The 25,101-nt window shown below is 47.9% G+C and overlaps 1 protein-coding gene across 5 annotated transcripts in view; it reads left to right on the forward strand.

Moving 5' to 3' along the window:
- The window catches only part of GATAD2A (GATA zinc finger domain containing 2A), a 98,943-nt gene that overhangs the window by 32,921 nt on the left and 40,921 nt on the right, over positions 1-25,101 (forward strand). For all 5 annotated transcript variants that reach the window (XM_018051492.1, XM_018051496.1, XM_018051497.1 and 2 more), the window contains one exon: positions 7,793-7,881. In XM_018051492.1, the coding sequence (XP_017906981.1) occupies positions 7,867-7,881 (15 nt within the window). In that variant the 5' untranslated portion in view covers positions 7,793-7,866. Of the gene's footprint in view, positions 1-7,792; positions 7,882-25,101 lie in introns of those variants that run through there.

Here is a 25,101-nt window from a genome sequence, read left to right on the forward strand (position 1 = left end):
CAAACCATAATGATTTATTAAGGGAGCGGAAGAGTCTCTTATGAGTTGGTAATTGTGTACTTAAGGGTTACTCGATACTGTTTTAAATGTATGGGTTGGAAATAAAAATAGTGGAAACTCTCTAAACCTTGGCCACTGTGGGGTCAATGGCACAGCAGCCTAGATGATGTATCATTGAAAAGCGATTACAGTTTCTTTTAGAGAGGTGCTCCTAGTTCTCTTGGTGCTAAGGGGTCTCTGCTTGGTTTCTGCTCCTTCCTGAATTTTGCACTAATTGTATCAAAGGGTGGTTGCTTATCAACTCCTCAGGTTGATTCCTTCTCCCTTAGTGTTAAACCATCTCTGCTCATTCATTCCATAAACATTTGAGTGCCAGACATGTTGTAGGTGCTTGAAATCAGGCCCCAGGCAGATACCCCTTTCCTTGTGGCATCTTTGTTCTTCCTGGGTGAGAAAGTCCATAGACATGGTAACTATGTTGTGTGGAGTTTGAGGAGGGTTTGGGGTGCGGGAGAGAAGGGGCAGAGTGAGCAGGGTGGGCCTCTTTGAGGGAGACATTTGAGCAGTGATTTGGGGGTAAAGGGAGGAGTTAGTCCTCGGAGGGAGAGTGCTCGAGGCAGAGAGAGCAGCTAGCTCAAATGGTCTAGCGACTACAGTTGGGACCGACTGTGTACAGACGTTTCTGAGAAATCGTGTGAAGCTGAATATGGACTGGGCATTTGTTGACATTTAGGGCTTATTGTATGGTAGTTATGTCTTCAAAGGTCATTTTCAATTTGGGCTGCAAACTGAAGAACTGATTGTTTAAAATGATAGCGTATCTGGGATTTTGTTGAAGACCTTAAAGGACCCCAAGGCTGAAGGGTGCGTGGTGTGTTGGAGGCCAGCATGACTGGGAGGTGGGGTGAACATGCCTCTGGGATCAGGAGAGGACAGGACTTCACTCTGAGTGGGAAAGCAGGGCCTTTGGAGGGTTTTGAGCTGAGGACTGAAAGCAGGAGGTCCAGTTTGCAGACTTCCGCCCTATTACTGGAGGATGGTGTGGCTAGTGGAGGTGTGAGAGGTGGTTGAACCCCACATGTGTTTGACAGCAAAACCACTAGGATTTCCTGAGGGACTGGATGATGGGTAAACCGATTAAGAAGGTAATGCCAGATTTCAATCTGAGCATCTTGAAAGACTGAATTTGCTGTGAGCTGAAGTGGGGAATGATAATATGTAGTCCACTGGAGAAGGGAATGGCACACCACTTCAGTGTTCTTGCCTTGAGAACCCCATGAATAGTAGGAAAAGGCAAAATGATAGGATACTGAAAGAGGAACTCCCCAGGTCGATAGGTGCCCAATATGCTACTGGAGATCAGTGGAGAAATAACTCCAGAAAGAATGAAGGGATGGAGCCAAAGCAAAAACAACACCCAGCTGTGGATGTGACTGGTGATAGAAGCAAGGTCCGATGCTGTAAAGAGCAATATTGCATAGGAACCTGGAATGTCAGGTCCATGAATCAAGGCAAATTGGAAGTGGTCAAACAAGAGATGGCAAGAGTGAACGTCGACATTCCAGGAATCAGTGAACTAAAATGGACTGGAATGGGTGAATTTAACTCAGATGACCATTATATCTACAACTGTGGGCAGGAATCCCTGAGAAGAAATGGAGTAGCCATCATGGGCAACAGAAGAGTCCGAAATGCAGCACTTGGATGCAGTCTCAAAAATGACAATGATCTCTGTTCATTTCCAAGGCAAACCATTCAATATCACGGTGATGCAAGCCTATGCCCCAACCAGTAATGCTGAAGAAGCTGAAGTTGAACGGTTCTATGAAGACCTCCAAGACATTTTAGAACTAACACCCAAAAAAGATGTCCTTTTCATTATAGGGGACTGGAATGCAAAAGGAGGAAGTCAAGAAACATCTGGAGTAACAAGCAAATTTGGCCTTGGAATACGGAATGAAGCAGGGCAAAGGCTAATAAGAGTTTTGCCAAGAAAATGCACTGGTCATAGCAAACACCCTCTTCCAACAACACAAGAGAAGATTCTACACATGGACATCACCAGATGGTCAACACCAAAATCAGATTGATTATATCCTTTGCAGCCAAAACTTCCGTGGTGGCTCAGACAGTAAAGCGTCTGTCTACAATGCAGAAGACCTAGGTTCGAGCCCTGGGTTGGGAAGATCCCCTGGAGAAGGCAGTGGCACCCCACTCCAGTACTATTGCCTGGAAAATCCCGTGGACAGAGGAGCCTGGTAGGCTACAGTCTATGGGGTCGCAAAGAGTCGGACACAACTGAGCAACTTCACTTTTGCAGCCAAAGATGGAGAAGTTCTATACAGTCAGCAAAAACAAGACCAGGAGCTGACTGTGGCTCAGATCATGAACTCCTTTTTGCCAAATCCAGACTTAAATTGAAGAAAGTAGGGAAAACCACTAGACCATTCAGGTATGACCTAAATCAAATCCCTTATGATTATACAGTGGAAGTGAGAAATAGATTTAAGGGCCTAGATCTGATAGATAGAGTGCCTGATGAACTATGGACAGAGGTTCATGACATTGTACAGGAGACAGGGATCAAGACCATCCCCATGGAAAAGAAATGCAAAAAAGCAAAATGGCTGTCTGGGGAGGCCTTACAAATAGCTGGGAAAAGGAGAAAGGAAAGATATAAGCATCTGAATGCAGAGTTCCAGAGAATAGCAAGGAGAGATAAGAAAGCCTTCCTCAGCGATCAATGCAAAGAAATAGAGGAAAAGAACAGAATGGGAAAGACTAGAGATCTCTTCAAGAAAATTAGAGATACCAAGGGAACATTTCATGCAAAGATGGGCTCGATAAAGGACAGAAATGGTATGGACCTAACAGAAGCAGAAGATATTAAAAAGAAGTGGTAGGAATACACAGAAGAACTGTACAAAAAAGATCTTCACGACCAAGATAATCACGATGGTGTGATCACTCATCCAGAGCCAGACATCCTGGAATGTGAAGTCAAGTGGGCCTTAGAAAGCATCACTACGAACAAAGCTAGTGGAGGTGATGGAATTCCAGTTGAGCTATTTCAAATCGTGGAAGATGATGCTGTGAAAGTGCTGCACTCAATATGCCAGCAAATTTGGAAAACTCAGCAGTGGCCACAGGACTGGAAAAGGTCAGTTTTCATTCCAATCCCAAAGAAAGGCAATGCCAAGGAATGCTCAAACTACCACACAATTGCACTCATCTCACACGCTAGTAAAGTAATGCTCAAAATTCCCCAAGCCAGGCTTCAGCAATATGTGAACCGTGAACTCCCAGATATTCAAGCTGGTTTTAGAAAAGGCAGAGGAACCAGAGATCAAATTGCCAACATCTGCTGGATCATGGAAAAAGCAAGATAGTACCAGAAAAACATCTATTTCTGCTTTATTGATTCTGCCAAAGCCTTTGACTGTGTGGATCACAATAAACTGTGGAAAATTCTGAAAGAGATGGGAATACCAGATCACCTAACCTGCCTCTTGAGAAACCTGTATGCAGGTCAGGAAGCAACAGTTAAAACTGGACATGGAACAACAGACTGGTTCCAAATAGGAAAAGGAGTACGTCAAGGCTGTATATTGTCACCCTGCTTTTTTAACTGCTATGCAGAGTACATCATGAGAAACGCTGGACTGAAAGAAACACAAGCTGGAATCAAGATTTCCAGGAAAAATATCAACAACCTCAGATATGCAGATGACACCACCCTTATGGCAGAAAGTGAAGAGGAGCTAAAAAGCCTCTTGATGAAAGTGAAAGAGGAGAGTGAAAAAGTTGGCTTAAAGCTCAACATTCAGAAAACGAAGATCATGGCATCTGGTCCCATCACTTCATGGGAAATAGATGGGGAAACAGTGTCAGACTTTATTTTTTTGGGCTCCAAAATCACTGCAGATGGTGACTGCAGCCATGAAATTAAAAGACACTTACTCCTTGGAAGGAAAGTTATGACCAAGCTAGATAGCATGTTGAAAAGCAGAGACATTACTTTGCCAACAAATGTCCATCTAGTCAAGGCTATGATTTTTCCAGTGCTCATGTATGGATGTGAGAGTTGGACTGTGGAGAAAGCTGAGCGCCAAAGAATTGATGCTTTTGAACTGTGGTGTTGGAGAAGACTCGAGAGTCCCTTGGACTGCAAGGAGATCCAACCAGTCCATTCTGAAGGAGATCAGTCCTGGGTGTTCACTGGAAGGACTGATGCTGAAACTCCAATACTTTGGCCACCTAATGCAGAGAGTTGACTTATTGGAAAAGACCCTGATGCTGGGAGGGACTGGGAGTAGGAGGAGAAGGGGAAGACAGAGGATGAGATGGCTGGATGGCATCACCAACTCGATGGACATGAGTTTGGGTAAACTCCTGGAGTTGGTGATGGACAGGGCAGCCTGGCGTGCTGCGATTCATGGGGTCGCAAAGGGTCGGACACGACTGAGCAATTGAACTGAAAGTGGGGAAGGTTGTGGTTCAGGGTGAAAGTCTGAGATGACCTTAAAACTCCTTATATGTTACATAATGTCCCATTATGCACTGTATGCATTATTATAGCAGGTTAAGGTGACTTGGCATTAACCCCTTGGGAGAATGTCCAGTGTGTCTCGTGGTTTCTGAGTTAGGGTACTTGGTGTTGCAGGTCATCTGTCCGCAGGAGCACGGCTGTGTTCTGTTCGCTTGTCTGCTCCTCTGCTTTTCTGTGCATTTCGCACTCTTGGTTACATACTTGATGGTGTGTCTCCAGATTTGTTTCTCTTTCAGTGTTTCATTATTCTAGGTCTTTTGCATTTCCATATAAATTTTGGAAACAGCCTGTTTTTTTTTTCCCCAGCAAAACTTGCTGGCAAATTTTTAATTGGGGCTTTGCATCAATTTAGGGGAGAACTGACAACTTTCTGATCCATGGAAACGTCATCTCTCTGTTTGGGTTTTCTCTCACTAATCTTGGTGATATCTTACTGTAATTGAGGTTACAGGTCTTGTCCATGTTTTTAAAAATCAGGTTTATCCTTGGGTATTTTACATTTATGCTGTAGTAATCATTACTATTTTTTAGAGCTTTGAGTTTGTTTTTTTCCCCAAAGCTTTATTACCTCGTTTCGTCTGTGGTGGGTCTTCGTTGCTGTGCACAGGCTTTTCTCCGGTCGTGAGCAGGGACTCCTCTCAGCTGTGATGCACAGGCTTCTTCCTGTGCTGACTTTTGTTTCAGAGCATGGGCTCTAGGCTTGCAGGCTTCAGTAGTTGTGGTGCTCGGGCTTAGTTGCTCCTCGGCATGTGGGATCTTCCTGGACCAGGGATCGAACCTGTGTCCCCTGAATTGGGCGAATTCTTAACCATTGGCCCTCGAGGGCAGTCTGAACCTTGGGCTTTAAGAAACTATTTACTTATTTGGCTGTGCAGGGTCTTAGTTGTGGCATGTGAGATCTAATTCCCTAACCAGGGGTTAAACTTGGTCCCTAAGAGCAGGGAGTCTTAGCCACTGGACCACCACAGAAGTTCTGAATTTTGATTGTTTGTTGCCATTGTGTGGAAATACCTCTGACTTTTGTTTATTTGCCATGATCCTGAAGAGAGCAGGTGCTTGGAAAGCGCAGGACGACTCCTTCTGAGGTTTCCCTCTCTGAGGCAGAGAAAGGTGTTGGCTCCAGGGAATTAATGGCATCTGCTGCCTTTCCCAGCTGAGTAGGGTCTAAAAAAGTGACAGAAAGGGCCCCTCTCCCTAGGAGCTAGCCCTAGTGGTCGCTGCAGCCAGCTCTGGGCCTCACTGAGGAGGGCCCTGTGTGCTCCTTGGTGCCCAGAGATCTTTCCACAGATAGCTTTCCATATGATATTTGCTTATTTTGCGAGTTCTCCTGTGGGAGTGTTTCTCGACATCCATGATTCATCCATCTGTGAACTGCTGGGAACCCAGTTTAAATATAAAGGTTTCATACCAGAGCGAGCTCCTGGTAGTCACATGGGTGCACAGAATGACAGCAGAGGCGACACTGACAATGTTTGGCTGCAGCTGCCCACTGCCTGGGAGGCTGAGATGTGGCTGGCTCACTGGCTTGAGTATGCCCATTGCACTGGACATCTGACCTCACAAAGGAGGGAAAGTCGTGCTGTCTCTGTGACCTTGGGAGAGTTCCTGAACATTCTTGAGCCTTAGTTTTCCTGTCGGTAAAACAAGGCAGCCCCTTTTGGCCTGGGCCATGTAAGCCTTTTCGAGCTGATCCCTGGGTGAAACTTCTAGTTGCCCTGTGGCAGTGAGGCCACTTCCATGTCGGAGATGAAGTTTATCCATCCTTGGGCACCTCATGTCCCCAGCTTCATGAGGGCAAACTTTACGCTGACTGTAATAGTGGGTGGTTTTCTTGGGGTCTGTGTTTGGGTGTGGGGACTGGAGAGTGGAGAGGTCACCTCGGAAGAGGGAGATGTGGTGACCTTGGACAAGTTCCTGGACATCAGACATGTCAGATCCCTTACCTGTCAAGTGGGAATGATTTTGTAACTTAACCCTGAGAGTGTCCTGGGGATTCAGAGAGGTTACTGAATTTTAACGTAAAACCTGGAACTCACTGCTAAACACGTATTAAACGCTAGTGTGGCTGTTTTTGCTGTAATGTCATTACTGTTATAATCACAGCCTTGAACCGTTTTCTGTGCACTCAGTATGTTGGCTTGTGGTCGTCTCTGTCCGTATTGTTTAAGATGGGATCTTTCGTGTCTGAGGTCTTCGTGTTTACTGGTTAGTGCACCATATTGGGTCATACGGTCCGAGACTGATAGAAATTGATTTCTTCAGCTTGCCCTCCTGTGGAAGGGTGCATCACAGAGCTCTGGCTGAAATCTAGAATTACGCTGTGTAATTCCAGGGATTGGAGACATTTAAAACATGTACCAGTAACTTTTTTTTTTTTTTTTTAACTTTATAATACTGTATTGGTTTTGCCGTACATTGACATAAATCCACCACGGGTGTACATGCGATCCCAAACATGAACCCCCCTCCCACCTCCCTCCCCATAACATCTCTCTGGGTCATCACCGTGCACCAGCCCCAAGCATGCTGTATCCTGCGTCGGACATAGACTGGCGATTCGATTCTTACATGATACTATACATGTTACAATGCCATTCTCCCAAATCATCCCACCTTCTCCCTCTCCCTCTGAGTCCAAAAGTCCGTTATACACATCTGTGTCTTTTTTGCTGTCTTGCATACAGGGTCGTCATTGCCATCTTTCTAAATTCCATATATATGTGTTAGTATACTGTATTGGTGTTTTTCTTTCTGGCTTACTTCACTCTGTATAATCGGCTCCAGTTTCATCCATCTCATCAGAACTGATTCAAATGTATTCTTTTTAACGGCTGAGTAATACTCCATTGTGTATATGTACCACAGCTTTCTTATCCATTCATCTGCTGATGGACATCTAGGTTGTTTCCATGTCCTAGCTATTATAAACAGTGCTGCGATGAACATTGGGGTACATGTGTCTCTTTCAATTTTGGTTTCCTTGGTGTGTATGCCCAGCAGTGGGACTGCTGGGTCATAAGGTATTTCTATTTGCAATTTTTTAAGGAATCTCCACACTGTTCTCCACAGTGGCCGTACTAGTTTGCATCCCCACCAACAGTGTAAGAGGGCTCCCTTTTCTCCACACCCTCTCCAGCATTTATTGCTTGTAGATTTTTGGATCGCAGACATTCTGACTGGTGTGAAGTTGTACCAGTAACTTTTTTGGGAAACTCAGTGTTTCTTCTCTGTTCTTTGTTTTAGGTTGGCCAGCACGTTGACAGAAGTTGCCTTTTGACATAGCTCCCACCATGGCCGGCTGGTAGGACCACCGTCCCATGCCCAGAAGCCAGGTGAGTGCGAGGTATCTAGTATCTGTGGAATGGAGGCACTGACTTACCCAGTAGGCCTCATTCAGATCCTTGGACGTTGAAACAGCACTGCTTCGGAAGCTGATGGCCACCTCCTAGCGAGGGAAGAAGGCCAGCACCTCTGGTTTTGCACACTGGGCGATCTCCTCAGGGCTGCCCAGGCCCTGCCTTCTCCCGATGGCCTTTCGCTCTCTTCTTGTGTCTCACAGGTCACTCGTTTGAAAAACCCAGGCCCCAGGAGAATGAGCCGTCCTCTGTGAGGATCAGGGGCAGAGGATAATCCTGGCCAGGTGGCCTTTGCCCTCTGGCCATTCCTGTGGTTTCCCAATGCGACAGAAACGATTAGAGTTTATCCTTAACCATCCGTGCTTGGAGCGCATTGACCTTACCGCACTCTGTGCCTGTGGGGAAGCTGAGCCATCCCCCCACTGCTTTGGGGTCTCAGGTGGAGACTGTCCAGGGCTTTTAGGACCCAACAGGACCGAGCCCAGAACCAGGTGGTATTTTGTCTGTTACTATCAGGGCCTGGCTAGTGATGTTTTGGGCCGGGCCTACCTAACTGGAGAAGGTAGGACCGAGAGACGTCTCAGAAGATGACACCTTGGAGACCTCCTCCTGGGTCAGTGAGCCGCTTCCTCTTGTAGGCCAGCCGGCCGGTGACTTCCAAGGGGTGTATGCCCTTGAAACAGTGGGACAACTGCATGGGGCGAGAGCTGGCTGCAGGGACTCCCCTGCTGGGCTGAGCAAGGTATGTGACAAGGGTTGGCTGTCAGTTTGTGAGGTTTCAGCTCTTACCTGCATAGAGCAACAAAGTATGGGAATGGTCAAGTAATCCTGGGGTCAAGAAAAGATTTCCAGAATGTTTCCCCAGCAAAATAAATTTTACTGGTGTTTAAAATTTTCTAGTTGAGACAATTTGTATACCATATAGTTCACCCATTTATAGTACACAATTCCAGGCTGAATTTTTTGTCGTTCAAGAGTTGTGCGGATGCCGCCTCTGGGCAGTTATGGACACTGCCATCACCCCCGGAACCCCGTGCCTGTCAGCAGTGCATCGCCAGTCCCTCTTCCTCAGCCCCCAGCAGCCACGCCTCTGCTTTATATCTCTGAGTGTGCCTGTTCTGGACATTTCTTATCAGTGGAATCATTCTATAGGACCTGCGTCATTTTACACCCCCCCCCCCAACCCCCCAGCCCTACCCAGGGACCCTAGACCTCTGGTGAAAATGTCTCAGGGTCTGTGCCGGTTTGTTAGAGCTAGTTGAGGATCATTGGTGTTAATGGTGCTCGTTGCCTGGTGCTGGTGGCCGCATGCAGTAGGCCAGCCACCTAGAAAGTGGGTTTGGCCCATGGTTGTCAGCAGGCTTTCTTTGAACGTTAGCATTTAAAATTCATGGTAGTTTATGTCTAGAAAAGGTCTCATTGCAGCCCAGGGTGGGGAGAGTGACCATCACTTGTCTAGTAGCCCAGGGCATTGTCTGAAGGCAGAGGGCTCCTCAGGATTCTTTGAGGTGCTGGATGACCTCGTATCTGTCTGGCCCTTTGTTTTATTTTGTTTTAAATTTTGACCACAGTTAGGTGTGTAGGATCTTGGTTCGCTGACCAGGGGTGGAACCTGCACGCTCTGCAACGCGAATACACAGTCTTAAACACTGGACTGCCAGGAAAGTCCCTGCATGGCTGCTTGTTTCCTGGGAAGTACATGGTCCGAGCAGTAAGTTTTGGTGAGAGAATGAATGAAAGAAAACTCCTCCTTTCCCATCACAAGGCCAGCAAGGAAGACATAGCCGTGGCATTAGAAAGCAGTCAGTTTGGGGGTCCGGGAGGGAAGTTCTGGAAGCCACCTCAGGTGTTCCCTGTGGTCCTGCCTCTCTGTACCTGCTGTGTGAAGGGCTTGATGGGAAAATATGGTCTGCAGATGGCGGTGGCCAGTGATGGTCAGTGTCAAACAGGCAAAAGCACCCTTGAGCAATCATTTTTAAAAAATGTGTAAATGCGTCAGCTTGTGTACTTTTGGTCGTGGGTGTAAGTCAGCCGAGCAGATTGATGGATTGATTGTTCCACTTTCCATTGAACCGTGGCCTGTGGTCAGCTGGGGTCTCCTCATTCTGCTGCCCAGGACTCAGTGGGCATGGAGAAAGAGCAAGGCGGGAGAGGGGCCGCGTCCTGGAGAGCCTTCCGACACGCACACAGCTGGCACACGATGCCCCGCGTTGTATGTGGTTGTCAGTGTGCATACTGAGGGTCAGTCTGCTTGCCTGGGCTGACGGAATTGACGTCTACCCTTGAATTTTGCCCGTCAGGTGTCTTGTTCGTTCAGCAGCTGTAGACACTGCTCGCGTGCTCAGAGACTGGCCTTGTGCTTGGTGTTAAGGACCAAGACGGGTATGACTTGTATAAAAACAAACAGGGAAAAGCAAATGCAGATGACCCTTAAGCAAGGCAGGAAAGAGACTCAGTCTTTCCCAGTACTAAGAATAGTGCTCACTGGAGCTTCCCTAAGACATTTCTGACCCTTAGTCTCGAAAGGTGGACACTGTTCTCTTGGTGGGAACCGTGCACCCCCGTATGTTGCTTTGGGAGGTTCGCAACACCTTAGAGAGGGATTTGCTTACCCTTTGCTCCAGTGAGTTCACTTCTCAAAAAGGATCTTGAAGATGCTGTCAAAAGTACGGATTGTGTCTGGGCTGTTCTCTACAACATTCTGAAGTAGCAAACTGGAACTAACCTAGCTGTTGTCAGTTGGGGCCCGGACTGATGGGGCTTGATCTGCCAGTGGAGTGGAGCTGAGCCCCTGAGTGAAAGAAAGGGTGGCTTCATGTCATCGTGGTGGGATTTCTAGGGTGAATTAAGCAGAAACAATAACAAACTGAAGGGTAGATGCATTGTACTCACTTTCATCCCCCATGATAAAAGGTTAGGGGTAGGATGGAGACGTAATGTGTATTTGTTCTTATTTTATTTTTTAGAATGGATATACAGTCCATAAATGAACTACATGGTCACCTCCAGAGGCATGATGAAAAGAGGACAGGATTATTGGGAGACTCCTCCAAGTTTCCTTTCTGTGTCGCACCAGATGCATGTTTTATATAATTAGAAAATAAAGTTATGTCATGTTGGGGGAGTGGAAGCCTAAAAGCCATGCGCAAAAGCAAGCTGAAATGAATGAGTCTGGGTACATATCAGTTACTGCTCAAGTGGGTAATTTAACCTCTCAGAGGATTTATTTTACATGGCTTTAAAGCATGGTAGTTTGGGGGACTTCTGGTGGCCCGGCGTTAACAATCCGCCTGCGAAGGCAGGGGACACGTGCCGCAGGGTACGCCGCAGCCACTGACGCCTGTGTGCCTGGAGTCCGTGCTCTGCGCTGGGGAAGGGCTGTGCGCAGCAACAAGACCCTGTGCAGCCGTAAATAAACACGGTTGGAAAAATGGTAGTTTTTATCATAAGATATGAGATAATGCCATAAAGGTAAGAATTAGGGAAAAGAAATCTCCAACTGCTTTTAGGAATCATATTTTTGGTTTCAGGTCAGCAATGCCAATAGTCTTATTATATATTGTAGGAGAAAACAAGTAACCGATGTCTTTAAGAACCAAAATTGGGAATTCCCTGGCTGTCCAGTGGCTAGGACTCTGTGCCTCCATTGCAGGGGGCCCAGGTTTGATCCCTGGTCAGAAAACTAGAATCCCACTAGCCCTGTGGTGTGGTCAAAAAAAATTTCTTGTTGTTTTTTTAAGGATGAAAGACATGTAAGTGAAAGATCAAAGCACTTAAGTGAAAATGTTTTAACTCTAAATCTGCAGTGGGAATGTCCCCGTTGTGAAAGATCCTGCCAGGGTTGTATCAGAGGGACCCACAGGACCCCCCTCCCCCGCTCCCCCCCCACCCCTGGCCAAGGGTGGGGCAAGGGAATGTGAATGAAAATTAGTTCCCTGGGTTGGAGCATCAGATGTGTTTAAAAAAAGAATCCAGGGTTTGTATTGATGATTAGAGGAAAGGGAGAAACTCATGAGTGCCCTTCAGAAAGTGTTAGGGAATCAACTCTTTTTGAAAAATTGGCGGAGTGAAGAAGCAAGCACTTACCTCTACAGCTGAGTTTGCAAGGAGCCAAATAGCGGGTGAGGCCTAGTTTCCCTCGAAGACAGGCTCGAGCTGCCGGAGTTTCCCAGTTGCTCTGCTTATGCTATCTGATGTGGTACCTGGAGTATTGTGATTGAGAAAGTCAAATTTTAGTTTTATTAGATACAAGTCTTTTTAAATAGCCACATGTGGCTAACAGACAGTGTAGCTATTGACGCTCTGCTAATGAGTATAGAACACGAAATTATAAGTTCATACATTTGCAGACACCTAATAAAATGGTGGGTTTAGACAGTGGTCCTCAGTAGCTGCCAGCCCTCCACCCCCACCCCCAAGGAAGGGTGCATGTGCTTTCAGAGGGATATATGCTTGATTTGGCCTCAAAATCTAGTTTATAGGAAACGGGGGTTGTGTTCCTGGTATGTATCCCTGGTGACTCAGATGGTAAAGAATCTGCCTGCAGTGCAAGAGAACTGGGTTCGATCCCTGGGTTGGGAAGATCCTCTGGAGAAGGGAATGGCTCCCCTCTACAGTTTTCTTGCCTGAAGAATTCCATGGACAGAGAAGTCAAGCGGGCTACAGTCCACGGGGCCACAAAAAGTTGGATACGACTGAGCGACTGACAACTTTTCACACTTTCCATTATACCACAAGGAGGCCACTTGCAAAGCCCAGTCAAGGGGAAATGGGACAAATGACCGGATTTCTTCAACATGTGATTGAAAAGAATGCAGTGGGGTAACCTGTGTATTTTAGACAAGTGTGACTTTGACAAAGATTGAGGAATAATTGTTTAATTGTTGATGGTATGATCATGGAATTGTGATTTTGTGTCCTGTAGTGATAAATACTGAACTGTTCATTCATAAATACATGTTGAATGGTATTTGCTTCTTAAAGAGCCTAGCAGACGTGAGGTGGGTGAAAAACTGTGGTTGGTTGTCTGATGACCGTGGGATTTGGGTGGTGGGCATGTGTAATTTATGCTGCTTCTTTGGGTATGTTTGCAATTTTCCATAAAATAATTTATTTTCCATAAAATAAATTTGGAAGATGAGTGTAACCCAGGCTTTCCTTCAGGGAGCTTAATGATGCATGTGACCCACCCAGAGCAGGAAAAGTCCTGCTTATAAAAGTGAGGATGGTGGCCGCTTGTGTTTAAGTCCGAGCAGAAAACCTTCAGCAGAGGTTCTGGCATTGCGGTGGGGAGCGGTACAACTTCCTTAAAGCATCCTTACTTTCTGTGATAGCACTTACAGTGCCTTGGGGGAGCTATGGTGGTGGTACAGTGGGTGTGTTCCCATTTCACAGGTGGGGAAGGTGAGGGGTGTGGAGGTGAGCCAGGCATTCTGGTTTCGGCTTGGTGGAGTGTGGCGCTGGTAGCCTGTCCTGTGTGCCCTCCCCCCGCCGCCCCCAGAACCCAGAGTGCGTCGATCGCCGCGTGTGCTGCTTCGCTTCAGTACCCTGATGCTGCAGTGCCCCATATGTTGTTTTCTGACTCAAATTAATATATTATTCATTAGAAATCAATCTCACCTCTCCATTGGTGGTGTCTGTCCAGAGCAGCCATAGCCAATTAGTCTGGGTGAAGTAGGTAGCTAGCTGGTCTTCAACATGACTCTGTCTTATAAAAAAAGAAGTGCTTTATAAATTTGAGCCTGAAGTGTGATCCAGGGTGTTTGACAGCGCCCTTGTGGGAGGGACCTCCGCCCTGTGTCTCAGCCTGCTGTGTTCACTGCCCACCCCATACATCGGTGTGTGTCCCCAAGGGCTTCCTCTGACTGCTGCTATGGATGGGAGGCCTTTTGTTGGAACCCCCAAGGGTGTTGCTGGGGCCCAGTCAGCCCCTGGTCCGTGGGAGAAACTAAGCAAGTATTAGGGTGAATGAGTGAGTGACCTGTCTGTGAGACTGAGGCATCTGACCCAAGCCCAGTGTGGGGCCAGGGACAGGCCTGACTTGAGTCCTGCTCCACACTGGTGGCCTGGCTTCTCACAGAGTTGGTTCCCTTTTGGTAAATTGTCCCATTTGTGTCCCATGTGGTCACACTCTGTATCACGGGCTTGCTATGGCCTCCTTGGCTGCCGTGAGAAGCTGATGAGGGACTACACCCCAGTGGCTCTTGGGTTGGCGATCTTGTTACACAAAGGAGTCTTTCCTTGAGGACCCTTTTCAAGTCCTGTTGGGATCAGAGTAAGCCTGCTTTTCCCTTTTAGTAGTTAAGCAGCTCTAGAGGCGCTGTGGCTCTTGAGGTCAAGATTATCTTGTTTTTGTTTTCCTGCCTTAAAATGTTCACACAACATGAAATTCACCATTCTAACCGTTCACATTGGCATTTGATGTAGTCACAACATTGTGCAGCCGTCACCTCTAATTCTAGAACATTTTCATCACCCCAGAGAGAAACCTGTGTGTGTTAGCCTGTACTCCCCCACCTCTGCCCCCACTCCCCAGCACCCATTAATCTACTTCCTGTCTCTAGATTTGCTTGGTTCTGGGCATCTCAGAAAAATACAGTCATGTACTGTATGGCCTTTTGTGTCTGCTAAACATGCTAAACACTTACTGTGTTTTCACAGTTCATCTGCATTGTGACAGGGATCAGAAATTTGTTCCTTCTTATGTCTGAATAATATTCCATTGTATGGATATACCACATTTTGTTTATTCACCCATTGGTGAACATTTGGGTTGTTCTTGTTGGTTGTTGTGAATAGTTCTGCTTTTTAACACTTGTATACAATTTTTTTTTTTTTTAATGAACACATCTCTTGGATATATCTAGGAGTAGAATTGTTAGGTCATAAGGCAACGGCGCCCCACTCCAGTACTCTTGCCTGGAAAATCCCACGGACGGAGGAGCCTGGTGGGCCGCAGTCCATGGGGTTGCTGGAGTCGGACACGACTGGGCAACTTCACTTTCACTTTTCACTTTCATGCATTGGAGAAGGAAACGGCAACCCACTCCAGTGTTCTTGCCTGGAGAATCCCAGGGACGGGGGTGCCTGGTGGGCTGCCGTCTGTGGGGTCACACAGAGTCGGACATGACTGAAGTGACTTAGCAGCAGCAGCAGCAAGGCTAATTCTGTATTTATCTGTATTTAACTTTGCAAGGAGCTGCCAGACTTTTTCACATCACAGCAACATTTTACATTCCCACCAACAATTTATGGTGGTTCCAGTTTCTTTATGTCCTCAACAACACTTATTTTCCTTTTTTTCTTTAAATAGTCATCCTAATGGGTGAGAGCTGGTTTTGATTTGCGTCTCCCTAATGATTGGTGATGCTGAACATCTTTTCATGTGCTTATTGGCCATTTGTATGTCATCTTTGGAGCAATGTCTTTTCAAATCTTGTGCCTGTTTTTTTGAATTGGGTTTGTTGCTAAGTTCTAATAGTTTTTTTATATATTCTGGACATGAGACCATTATTAGAGATATGATTTCAAATATTTTTTCCCCACTCTGTTGATTTTTTTCACAATCTTTTACACAGAAGAATTTGATGAAGTCTAATTTATTTTTTTCCTTTGTTGATGTTGAGCTTTTGGTGTCGAATCTAAAAATTTCTTGCCAATTTGAGGATCCTGAGTTTACTCTTACATACTCTTCTTCTAAGAGTTTGATAGGGTTAGCTTTTAATACTTTGGTCTTGGCCAGTTTTGAGTTGGTTTTTCATGTATGGTATGAAGTAAGCATTTTGCTTTATTAGTTCTATTTTTTGGGGCTGCACTGGTTGTTACTGTGCTTGGGCTTTCCCAAGCTGTGGCCAGTGGAGGCTGCTCTTCATCGCAGTGTGCGGGCTTCTCATCGCGGTGACTTCTCTTGTTGCCAAGCGCGGGCTCTAAACTGTGTGGGCTTCAGTAGTTGTGACTCCCGTGGTCTAGAATGAGGACTCAGTAGTCGCAGCTCACTGGCCTAGTGCTCTTGAGTCCTGTGGGGTCTTCCTGGACCAGGGATCAAACCTGTATTCCCTGCACTGACAGGCGGATTTTTAACCACAGGGCTACCAGGGAAGTCCCCGTTTTGTTTGGTTTTGATCGTTTTATTTTCTATTGACATGAAGAGTTTTTGACGTATTTAACAAGGGAGGGGAGTGCCATAGTTGAGAGTACTGAAGGTACTTTTTCTCGTCTGTTTAACAAGTATGTATTGAACACCTATTCTGTCCTGGGCCCTAGGCTAGTATCACTGAACAAAGAGATAGTCTGTGTTCTTGTGGGGGTTGAGAGGAGGGGGACACACAGATGGAAAGATGAGTAATTAGCATGTCTCGTGGTGATGAGGGTGGGAAAGAGGGTAGATACCCACCGAGTCGCGTATGTGGGGGGAGATTCATGTCACTTTGCCGTTTCTGCTGAAGGAGAGAATGCTGTATAGAAATTCCGGGAAAGACCTAGCAGGAAGGACAAAGGCCCTGAGGTGGGAGTGAACTTGGCTTTCAGAGGAGCAGCTGGGATGTCTGAGTGGCTGGAGCTGAGAGAACGGGGTTGAGGGGTAGGGGGTGCGTGAGAGGGGTGGCGGCAGCCAGGTCAGAGGCACTCTCAGGGCCTTGGCTGGGGCGAGATCTTGCTTGTACCTTGAGTAGCATGTTGTACAAAGTGACCACTCATGTGATATCCTTTAGGTCAGCCTGGCTATTTCTTGGAGGTTGTGGTAGGTGTCTATACCCAGAACAACCCTCCGCCCAATCTTCGTACAGGATGGGGGAGAGAAGATTTCTGTTCCAGCTCTCACAGCTGTGCAGGAAGTGCTGGAGGAGCTGTTCATCAGGAGGAACTGTTTCTTAGGCCCCTGGGCTTCACTGAGACCAGAAACTTACTTAGTCCCAGACGTAGGTTTCCCTGCTGGCGCTGATCCTTGTGGGGCTGCCGGCCCTGCTGCTGCAGGATGTGTGCGGGGAGGAGCTGACAAAGGAGCCCGGGCAGGGCCTCCAGGCCGTGCCACCACATCGCTGGGTGCACGTCTGGTTCTCCCTCTTTCCACTCCCATCTCCTCCTGAGAATGCAGAAGGCTTTTCTGGCCCTTCCTGGACATTTCTGTGTAAAACCTCCTGCCTTTTCCAGCTCGGTGGAGCTGGTGGTCAGGGCTGCTTTCTCAGCCAGGTCCTGAGGGAGGCGGCCCTGGAAGGGTTAAGGCCTCCCATTTGGTGATGTGACGCCCGCTGGGCACATTGCAGATGGCAGGGAATTGGCAGGCGTAACCCTTTGTGGGCTGAGGAGGCTCAGTGGCAAATCTCTCAGTGATGTCCTGCGCCAGAGGGCCCCTGGCCACCGCTTCCCTGTGGGTATCTAGTGTCATTCACGCCCCTCACGGGCCGCCTTTTCTTCTGGTAACATTTGTTTCTCTCTCTGGGGTTGCGCTTGGGCTTCAGGCGCAGGCCCCAGCCTTCAGAGGCTCAGACACCCCTGGGGGGCCACTTCCAGGTGGGCAGTGTTGGGTAGTTACTGAGCACTTCTGAGAACAGAAGATCCAAGCTCCCTTCTCCAGAGTGAGCCCCGGGGTGCTATCAAGTTTTAAAAACATTTGCTGCCAGTCCCTCCCCCTCTTAAAGCGTGGTCAGTTTAGGTGGACCTTGTCCTGCTGTATGCTTGAACATGGAGGTGTGGACAGGCTCTCATCTCCTGTCACTGGGAAGGGATACTCAGGCCAAGGCATGAGGCTGAGGTGCAGACTGATCTCGGTGGTATCTGCATGGCCTGGCTGGTCAGTGGTGGTCCCTGTTTTCAGAAGTTTCAAGAGATGGTCTATGTCTGGGAAAGATAAAAACATACTCCCCACCTACCCCAGCTTCCCCGACGGGACCTGTGCTTTCTCTGGCTGCCCCGCCCCGTGACTCCAGGGAGGGAGGAAGGTGTTGTGGTCTGGGGACTCAGCTGTCCCAGGCCTGGCCCTGCGTGTGCCCAGGGTGAGTCTGAGTGGCTGGGCGGGCCACCAGAGGGCTGGCTGTTACTGTGGCGTTGCCCCACTGAAGGCAGTGACCATCGATTTTTCTGGAGATGACTGGTCCCCAAACCTGCTCTGTTCCCTCAAGTGGTTCTAGGGTGAGGTGCTGCCACCACCTTTCTCCAGGTCTGCATGGCATTGGACTTCAGGAATCTGAAGACCGTTGAGGTTTTATTTTTAAAATGTTGGTGGTTGCTACCTGAGTATATTAAAATTTCTGCTTTCCGGATTAATTTTATTAAATATATCCCCAAAAAGCATTATTCCAGAAGCTATATTTACATGTCCTCCTCCTTAAAAAGGCTTCCCTGGTAGCTCAACTGGTGAAGAATCTGCCTGCAATGCAGGAGACTCCGGTTTGATTCTTGGGACAGGAAGATCTCCTGAAGAAGGGATAGGCTACCCACTCCAGTGTTCTTGGGCTTCCCTGGTGGCTTAGACAGCAAAGAATCCACTTGCAGTGAGAGAGACCTGGGTTCCATCCCTGGGTTGGGAAGATCCCCTGGAGGAGGGCATGACAACCCCAAAATAATCAGATTGTAAATGCGTGTTTATTTGTAAATGTAAGAGCCCAGGGTGTTTTATATATGGTTTTTTTTTTTTTTCCTTTCCAGTGTTAACAGTCTACATACCTACATATCCAAGTGGTTCTTGAACCAAGGACTGAAGGTGACCTGATAGGATGGCGGCCTTGGTCTGACTTTACCTTGCATGATTCCTGAGTGGTGATGGCCTTATATTTGATGTGTCATTATTATTTCAGATGGATGTGGTGTCTGGGCACGCTTGGCATGAAAGAAGTACCCTGTTAGGAGGAGACTAAGATGCTCCTGAACTTAACCTTCACCTTTCACTCCTGAGTCTGAGTTGAACCCCGCATCCTTAAATGTTGTCTCTTCCCTGAAGGGTTAGGTAGCGCAGGCCTTTGGGGACTGGGGTCGGAGAGTCTCCTGTGGAGAGCATCGGTGCTCAGATTGATTAGTTTGATGGAGTGACTTGATTTAAATTGTGTGCGCACTTACGCCTTTGGGAGCACACTCTGCTCTCAGCACTTCCTCCCCTGTCCTTCAGGACCTGAGTAAAGGTTCCAGCCCTCCTCGCGCTCACAGGCTGATGGCCCACCAGGACCTCCGCCCCATCCCAGTCCCAGAGTCCTGCAGCCTGGGAGGCCCAGTCATCACTGCTAACCTATAAGTGGCCTTACTGTCATGGGGGAATGTTTTTTCCTCCTAAGCAACCTCATTCCATTTTAAAAAGTTGTTAAAAGTTTTGATCCCCTTTTATTTGTTTTTATGTACTTACTTGGGAGATGGGTTTTCACATGCCTGTATATTTCTGCCGCTTCATCTTTTCTGCTACCACTGCTTTCTCCTCTTCCATCTCTACAACTCCAGATTCTTCTCATGGGACCTACCTCTAATGAAGCATTTCTAGATACTCCTGCCTCCTGCTCCGGACCAGCAGAGCGGATTTCTTTTCCATTGTTGGCTTGTCACAAAATGATGATCGACACATGTACCTCACGGTCCTTACTGGGTCTTTGCTCTCATGAAGGCCAGCCCCAAGCTGCTGCTCCTGCCTTCCACAAAGGTGGTACCCCCAAGTCACTGGCCCCTTGGATGTCACTGACTGGCGCAGAATCAGTGTTTGACATCCATGTCCTGGATCAGACAGGCTGTGAACTAGGAGAAGAGTATCCCTGGTTGTTAGTAACTGACCAGGCTCCTCGGTACTGCCGAAGTTCCCTTCCAGGTTCAGGCCTCACTCAGATATTAACAGCAGTAAATAGCAGTTGGTTCTTTGCCTTCTTTGGAAGTTAATTACTGTGTGCAGAAAGTAGTAAAAATGAGCATAGTTGCAGGTGCTAGTGATTTTTAAAACGCTCTCTTGTTCTACCCAGGTGTGAAATTATTTGTCTCAGAGGAAGTGTGGGTTGAAGAGGTGGAGGTGTGCAGGGGTCCACATAGAGCCCTGAAGGGATTTTGCATGGCTTGTGGGCTCCTTCATTTGCTTCAGAAGTTGGTGGTTCTGGACCCTGTGGCTCATCTCATTTTCAGAATGGTTTTCCTTCCCGACAGTTGGTTCTGGAGCCCAGCGGACAGTGATCACACATAAGAACTGCTGTTCTTTTGCTCATAAATGAATTACACAGAGAAGAAAGACCTTTTCTAAGATGATTGGATAAGATTTGGAAGTCAGAGGAAGGGATGAAAACTGTACATACATGAGTGTGTGTAGGTGCATGTGTCTGAGTGTGGGTACACACGTGTGTATTTGTGTGTGTGACACAAGGTTGCTTGGTGTTCAGCTAGCCTGGTGTATTGCATTTTGGGGGACAGGGAGGTATCTGCTGACACCCCAGTTTCCTGAGTCCCTCCTCTGCCAGTAGGCTGTCCATCAAGTAGGGTCAGATGCTCCCAAGCCTGGAGCACCACGTGTTCATCTCTTTTATGCCCTTCTCTCTCCCTTCCCAGAGACTAGGCACCGCAGGCCACCGTTTGGGGCCAGCGGTGACATTACCCACCTTGTTGAAAAACCTTTAAAAGAGCAGGTGAGCTCCTTTAATATGACAGAAGTGTTTGCTGGTCAAGACTTTAATTTTTGTAAAGTGGTTGTTTATCTGGCAAACAACGCTGGCTTCTCTTAACATTAAGCAGGAGGCTCAGAAAACCTGCATCAAGTTCCCAGGTCCAGGGAGCTCCAGTGGGATGGACACGATGCTGTCAGGCTGGAAGTGAGGTGGTGTGCCTACCAGTCAGGCCTAGCATTCACATAAAGGTCAGGAGACTTGAAGGACCCAGGTGCTGACTGGGTGAAGGCTGAGCCCAGCGGCTGTTCCCGAAGCTGTCGTGGCCTCTCCAGGCTGGGGCTGAGCTGTGGAAGTGCAGCTGCAGGCAGAATGCATCGGGGCTCATTCAGGGTGCAAGGAGCAGGCCAGTGATGGCGTTGCGTAACCTGCGCTGGAGTGGGACATCGGGGGCAGTGTGGAGTGAACCTGTGTCCTCCTGCCTGTCCCCCCACCCCGCTGCCACCAAACCAGTTGAAGTGCCCTTCTTGGGGTTTCTCTGACACAGACGACTGCACCCACCCCCACCAGGCCTCAAGGGCAAAGTTAAGTCGGTTACCTGGAGAGAAACCTGATCCTGAAGCTCTTCCCAGGGACCCCTCCCCTCACCACCCTAGGTCTCTAGCGACTCAGCCCCAGTGTACTTGATTTGTACTTTCTTTCCTGGTGGCTTAGATGGTAAAGCGTCTGCTTGCGGTGCAGGAGACCTGGGTTCAATCCCTGGGTGGGAAAGATCCCTTGGAGAAGAAAATGGCAACCCACTCCAGTACTCTTGCCTGGAAAATCGCATGGATGGGGGAGCCTGGCGGGCTGCAGTCTATGGGATCGCACAGAGTTGAACACGACTGAGCGACTTCACTTTTCTTATTTTCCTGGCTTAATCCTCCCCTGCCACCCCCGGTCCTCAGCCCCTGTGCTTTTCCTTAGGGCTTTGGTCTGATGCTCAGGCACGTGTGCTTAGGAACCATTTGTTTCTGTAACTGGGTTAGTTTCATCTGCTTCAGTAATTGAGTTTATAGCATGTAATTTCCTTCTGTGAGGGGCCTATTTGTCTTGAGAGTGTGTATGGCTTTTAGAATGATGTAAATTTGACCCATGTGGTTGGGACAGACTGACCCTGCAGTAACCAGGATGCACTTGACACTTCTTGAAACTGAATTTCTTCTGATTTGTCAAAAGGGTTAACCTTGGATTGAATTAACACATTCACATCCTTTTTTTGAAACCAATTTTCTCTGTAGTCACTTCTGCTGTAATGCTTATTTGGAAAAGCAGATTTGTTCTAACACTGTTGGTATAAGGGCACGCGGTTTTGTTACATGTGATTTTGTCCAGAAGAAATGCCAGGTCTGAGGGGTTGGGAACCTGTGGCCCACAGGCTGGTGGCCTGTTGGGGTAAATAAAGTTTGACTGGGACACAGCCACACCCATTTGAGAACAAACTCTCACAGTTGCAGGGCTTGAGTGACTGTGACTGAATGGCCTGCAGAGCTGAAAATATTTACTGTGTCTCTTTAAGAAAGTTTGCCGACTCCTGTACTAGATGAATCCAGAAAACTGCTCCCAGCTAAAAGAGCACCTTCTGGGACCCCAAAACAAGATGCACGTACCTTAGATGTGCATCACACCACACCCATCCCCTTCTGGGTTCAGACCTCCTTCCTCCTGAGTTACTGTCGCAGTAACTCAGAAACCGCATGCCACCCACAGTCACAGCGAATACCTGATCTTCCCCCCAGGTGAGGCATAGGCATAAGGCTTCAGGCAGCATTTGTGTATTTCTTAGCTATTTAACACAGTACCATTTAAAAATCAGGTTCCAGACTCTCTTAATGTTACTGATGAAGTTTTGTGGTATTGTTCCATCATTTCTATAAGCCCTGTGTTTTTATTGCATGATTTTGCACCATGTGGCAACTTTTAGGAATGCATATCCTGTACTCCAGCAGAATTTCTGTGCTCTGAAAGCAAACAGCAAAAGGTGTGGTCTCACTGATAACACTCAATAAAGTTGTAAACATTTGATATCTCATTTGGACCTCGAGGGGCCAGAGCGAGTGGTCCGACCCCACTTCCTGCTTGTGAGGAGCTTCCTGTGTCCTTTGGAAAGGACACGCCTGACTCTGGGTGGTTGATGGGGGAGTTTCAGTGGGCACTGTGCAGAGGAGCCTGGGCTTCCGTTCCCAGCGCCGTCCCTCCCACTTGCTGTGTGACTTTCACCTGCCTCAGTTTCCCTTCCTGTAAATCAGGGGCTGATAATAGCACTCACCTTGCATCTGAGATGACCCCCGTGCGATACATAAATGCCCAGTCAGTGTAAGCTATCTTGTCTGTGAAAGAAGACCCCACATTTCTGTTCACAGAGGAACATTAACCTTGGGTTGAGAGCTGAGAGTGCCAGTGTTGGAAGGGAGTCCAGGTTCACCACCCCCACCCCGGCCCCTTGGGGGGTCTCTTTAAACCTCATTTGTCCATCTGATGTTTGGCTTGCACCTGCTGTGTGGCTGGCACCCCTCTGGAGCTAGGGACACACCATGCGGGCGGCAGTGGCATCTGACGCCAGGGGGCTCAGACCTTGCAGTTGCGGGGTCTTCCTGGCCAGACCTCCCCATGGGTGCTTCTGTAGCCGCCGGCACAGCAGGTCCTAGTTCTCTGAAGTAAGGCCGCCGTGGAGGCATGAAGATGGCTGTTCTGTCCCTACTGGTGTCATTTCAGCCCCACATGTGCCTGTCTCTCCAGGGTGAGGGGAAAAAAGACTTAAGCATGATTAACAAAAGGCCTTTAGACTGTACTATGGAATGTTCCACGGTGGGCAGCTGATAAGGATGCCAAGTAGAAAGAAGAGTGTTGAACCTGGTTCCAGGCCCACTGTACTCGGATTTCCCCGCTGTGGGATGACTGGCTGTTCTTCTACCCACAGAGACTCTCGGTGAACGGCACCTGCCCTCACATGTGTGGGTGTGGTCGGTCCCCACCCGAGTTCCTGGACTGCGGCAGGGAGAGTCTGTTGTCCTTTGAAGGCCCATGGAACTTTTAGCCAGGTGGCTGGGCCAGGGGCCCTTCTGATGATATAGAAGAGAAAACATTTACATTTTTGGAGTGTCCTTAAGCTTTCAGACCACTAAGGGTTCAGATGCTTTTGAACTGTCATGTTGGAGAAGACTCTTGAGAGTCCCTTGGACAGCAAGGAAATAAACCAGTCAATCCTGAAGGAAATCACTCCTGAATATTGATTGGGAGGACCGATGCTGAAGCTGAAACTCCAATACTTTGGCCACCTGATGCAAAGAGCTGACTCGTTAGAAAAGACCTTGATGCTGGGAAAGATTGAAGGCGGGAGGAGAAGGGGACGACAGAGGATGAGATGGTTGGATGGCATCACCGACTCAGTGGACATGGGTTTGAGTAAACTCCAGGAGTTGGTGATGGACAGGGAGGCCTAGTGTACTGCAGTCATGGGGTCGCAAAGAGTCCGACACGACTAAGCAACTGAACTGAAGGGTTCAGAACTCAGCTTCAGTCAGTGAGCAAGACTCCGGTTTCTTTTTGAGGATATCTTTTGCACAGCACTAACTGTGGCCCCTCTTCCTCTGTCTGAGAGTCCTGGTTCAGCTGCTTTGGCCTGTGCTGTTCCTCTGCCTGGACCATCTCCCTGGATTCCTGTTCCTGCCTTGGCCTCAATCTGTGAGGCTCCATCTCAGTACAGTCGCCTTCCAGAAAGTCAGAATGCGGGGTTTTTAATCAAAGCCCTTGATTGACTTGCTACATTTTGCCATGTAAGCCATCTCCAAGAGTCACACCCTTCATGAGGCTGATTAACAGAAATGTAGGTCTAACTCAGCAGCCCATCCTGAACCCACACTGTTTGCTCTACACTGAAGATGAAGACAGATGGGGGATATCTGCCGTGGGCGAGATGACAGCGTGGGATTTGCTGCAGTGGGCTGTCTCAGTGAGGGGTCCTCTCAGGGAGAGCAGGCTCTGATGCCGCGGCCTGATGTCCACTGGGGACAGCTGGTGACCCAGGTGGAAGGTGGGCTGTGAGGATGAAATGATGGGCTCGGGTTTGCTGCTTAGAACTCAGAAGTTGCGGTAGCAAGTGGTCCAGAAGGTGGACTTGAAAGCTGCCAGTAAGAAGTGGGAAGGTGGCAGCGGCACCCTCTCTCCATCCGCTGAAGGTTTCGGTTCCTCTTGGGCTCTTTGTTTGCCTGTTGGAGGAGCTGGGCGCCTCCCTCCACAGGGACCGTCTCCCCTCACCGCACCTCATGCCTCCCGTTCTTTCATTTCTCACCCTCTGCAGTGGGAATGTTTGTTTATCTAACTCTTCTTTTTATCTTTGTTTTCTTTGACTGCAAAGAAACTGATTGTCACTGTTAAGAGAAATAGTTTAGTACAGAAATGCTTAATATAGACAGTGAAAGTTTCAGAGGGTGAGTGTTGTGGATTTTAGTCCAATTTCTTTCAGTTTTGATTTTAGTGAGCTTTCAGTATCTTTTTCTGCAGGTTGTAACTAAGCCTTTTAAAACTGTGAATGGTATCATACCATTCTGCAACTTGATTTTCTCACTCAAGGTTTTACTGATGTCACTGTTTCTCTTCACCC

This window comes from Capra hircus, chromosome 7 (genome assembly GCF_001704415.2).
Source record: "Capra hircus breed San Clemente chromosome 7, ASM170441v1, whole genome shotgun sequence".
NCBI lineage: Eukaryota > Metazoa > Chordata > Mammalia > Artiodactyla > Bovidae > Capra > Capra hircus.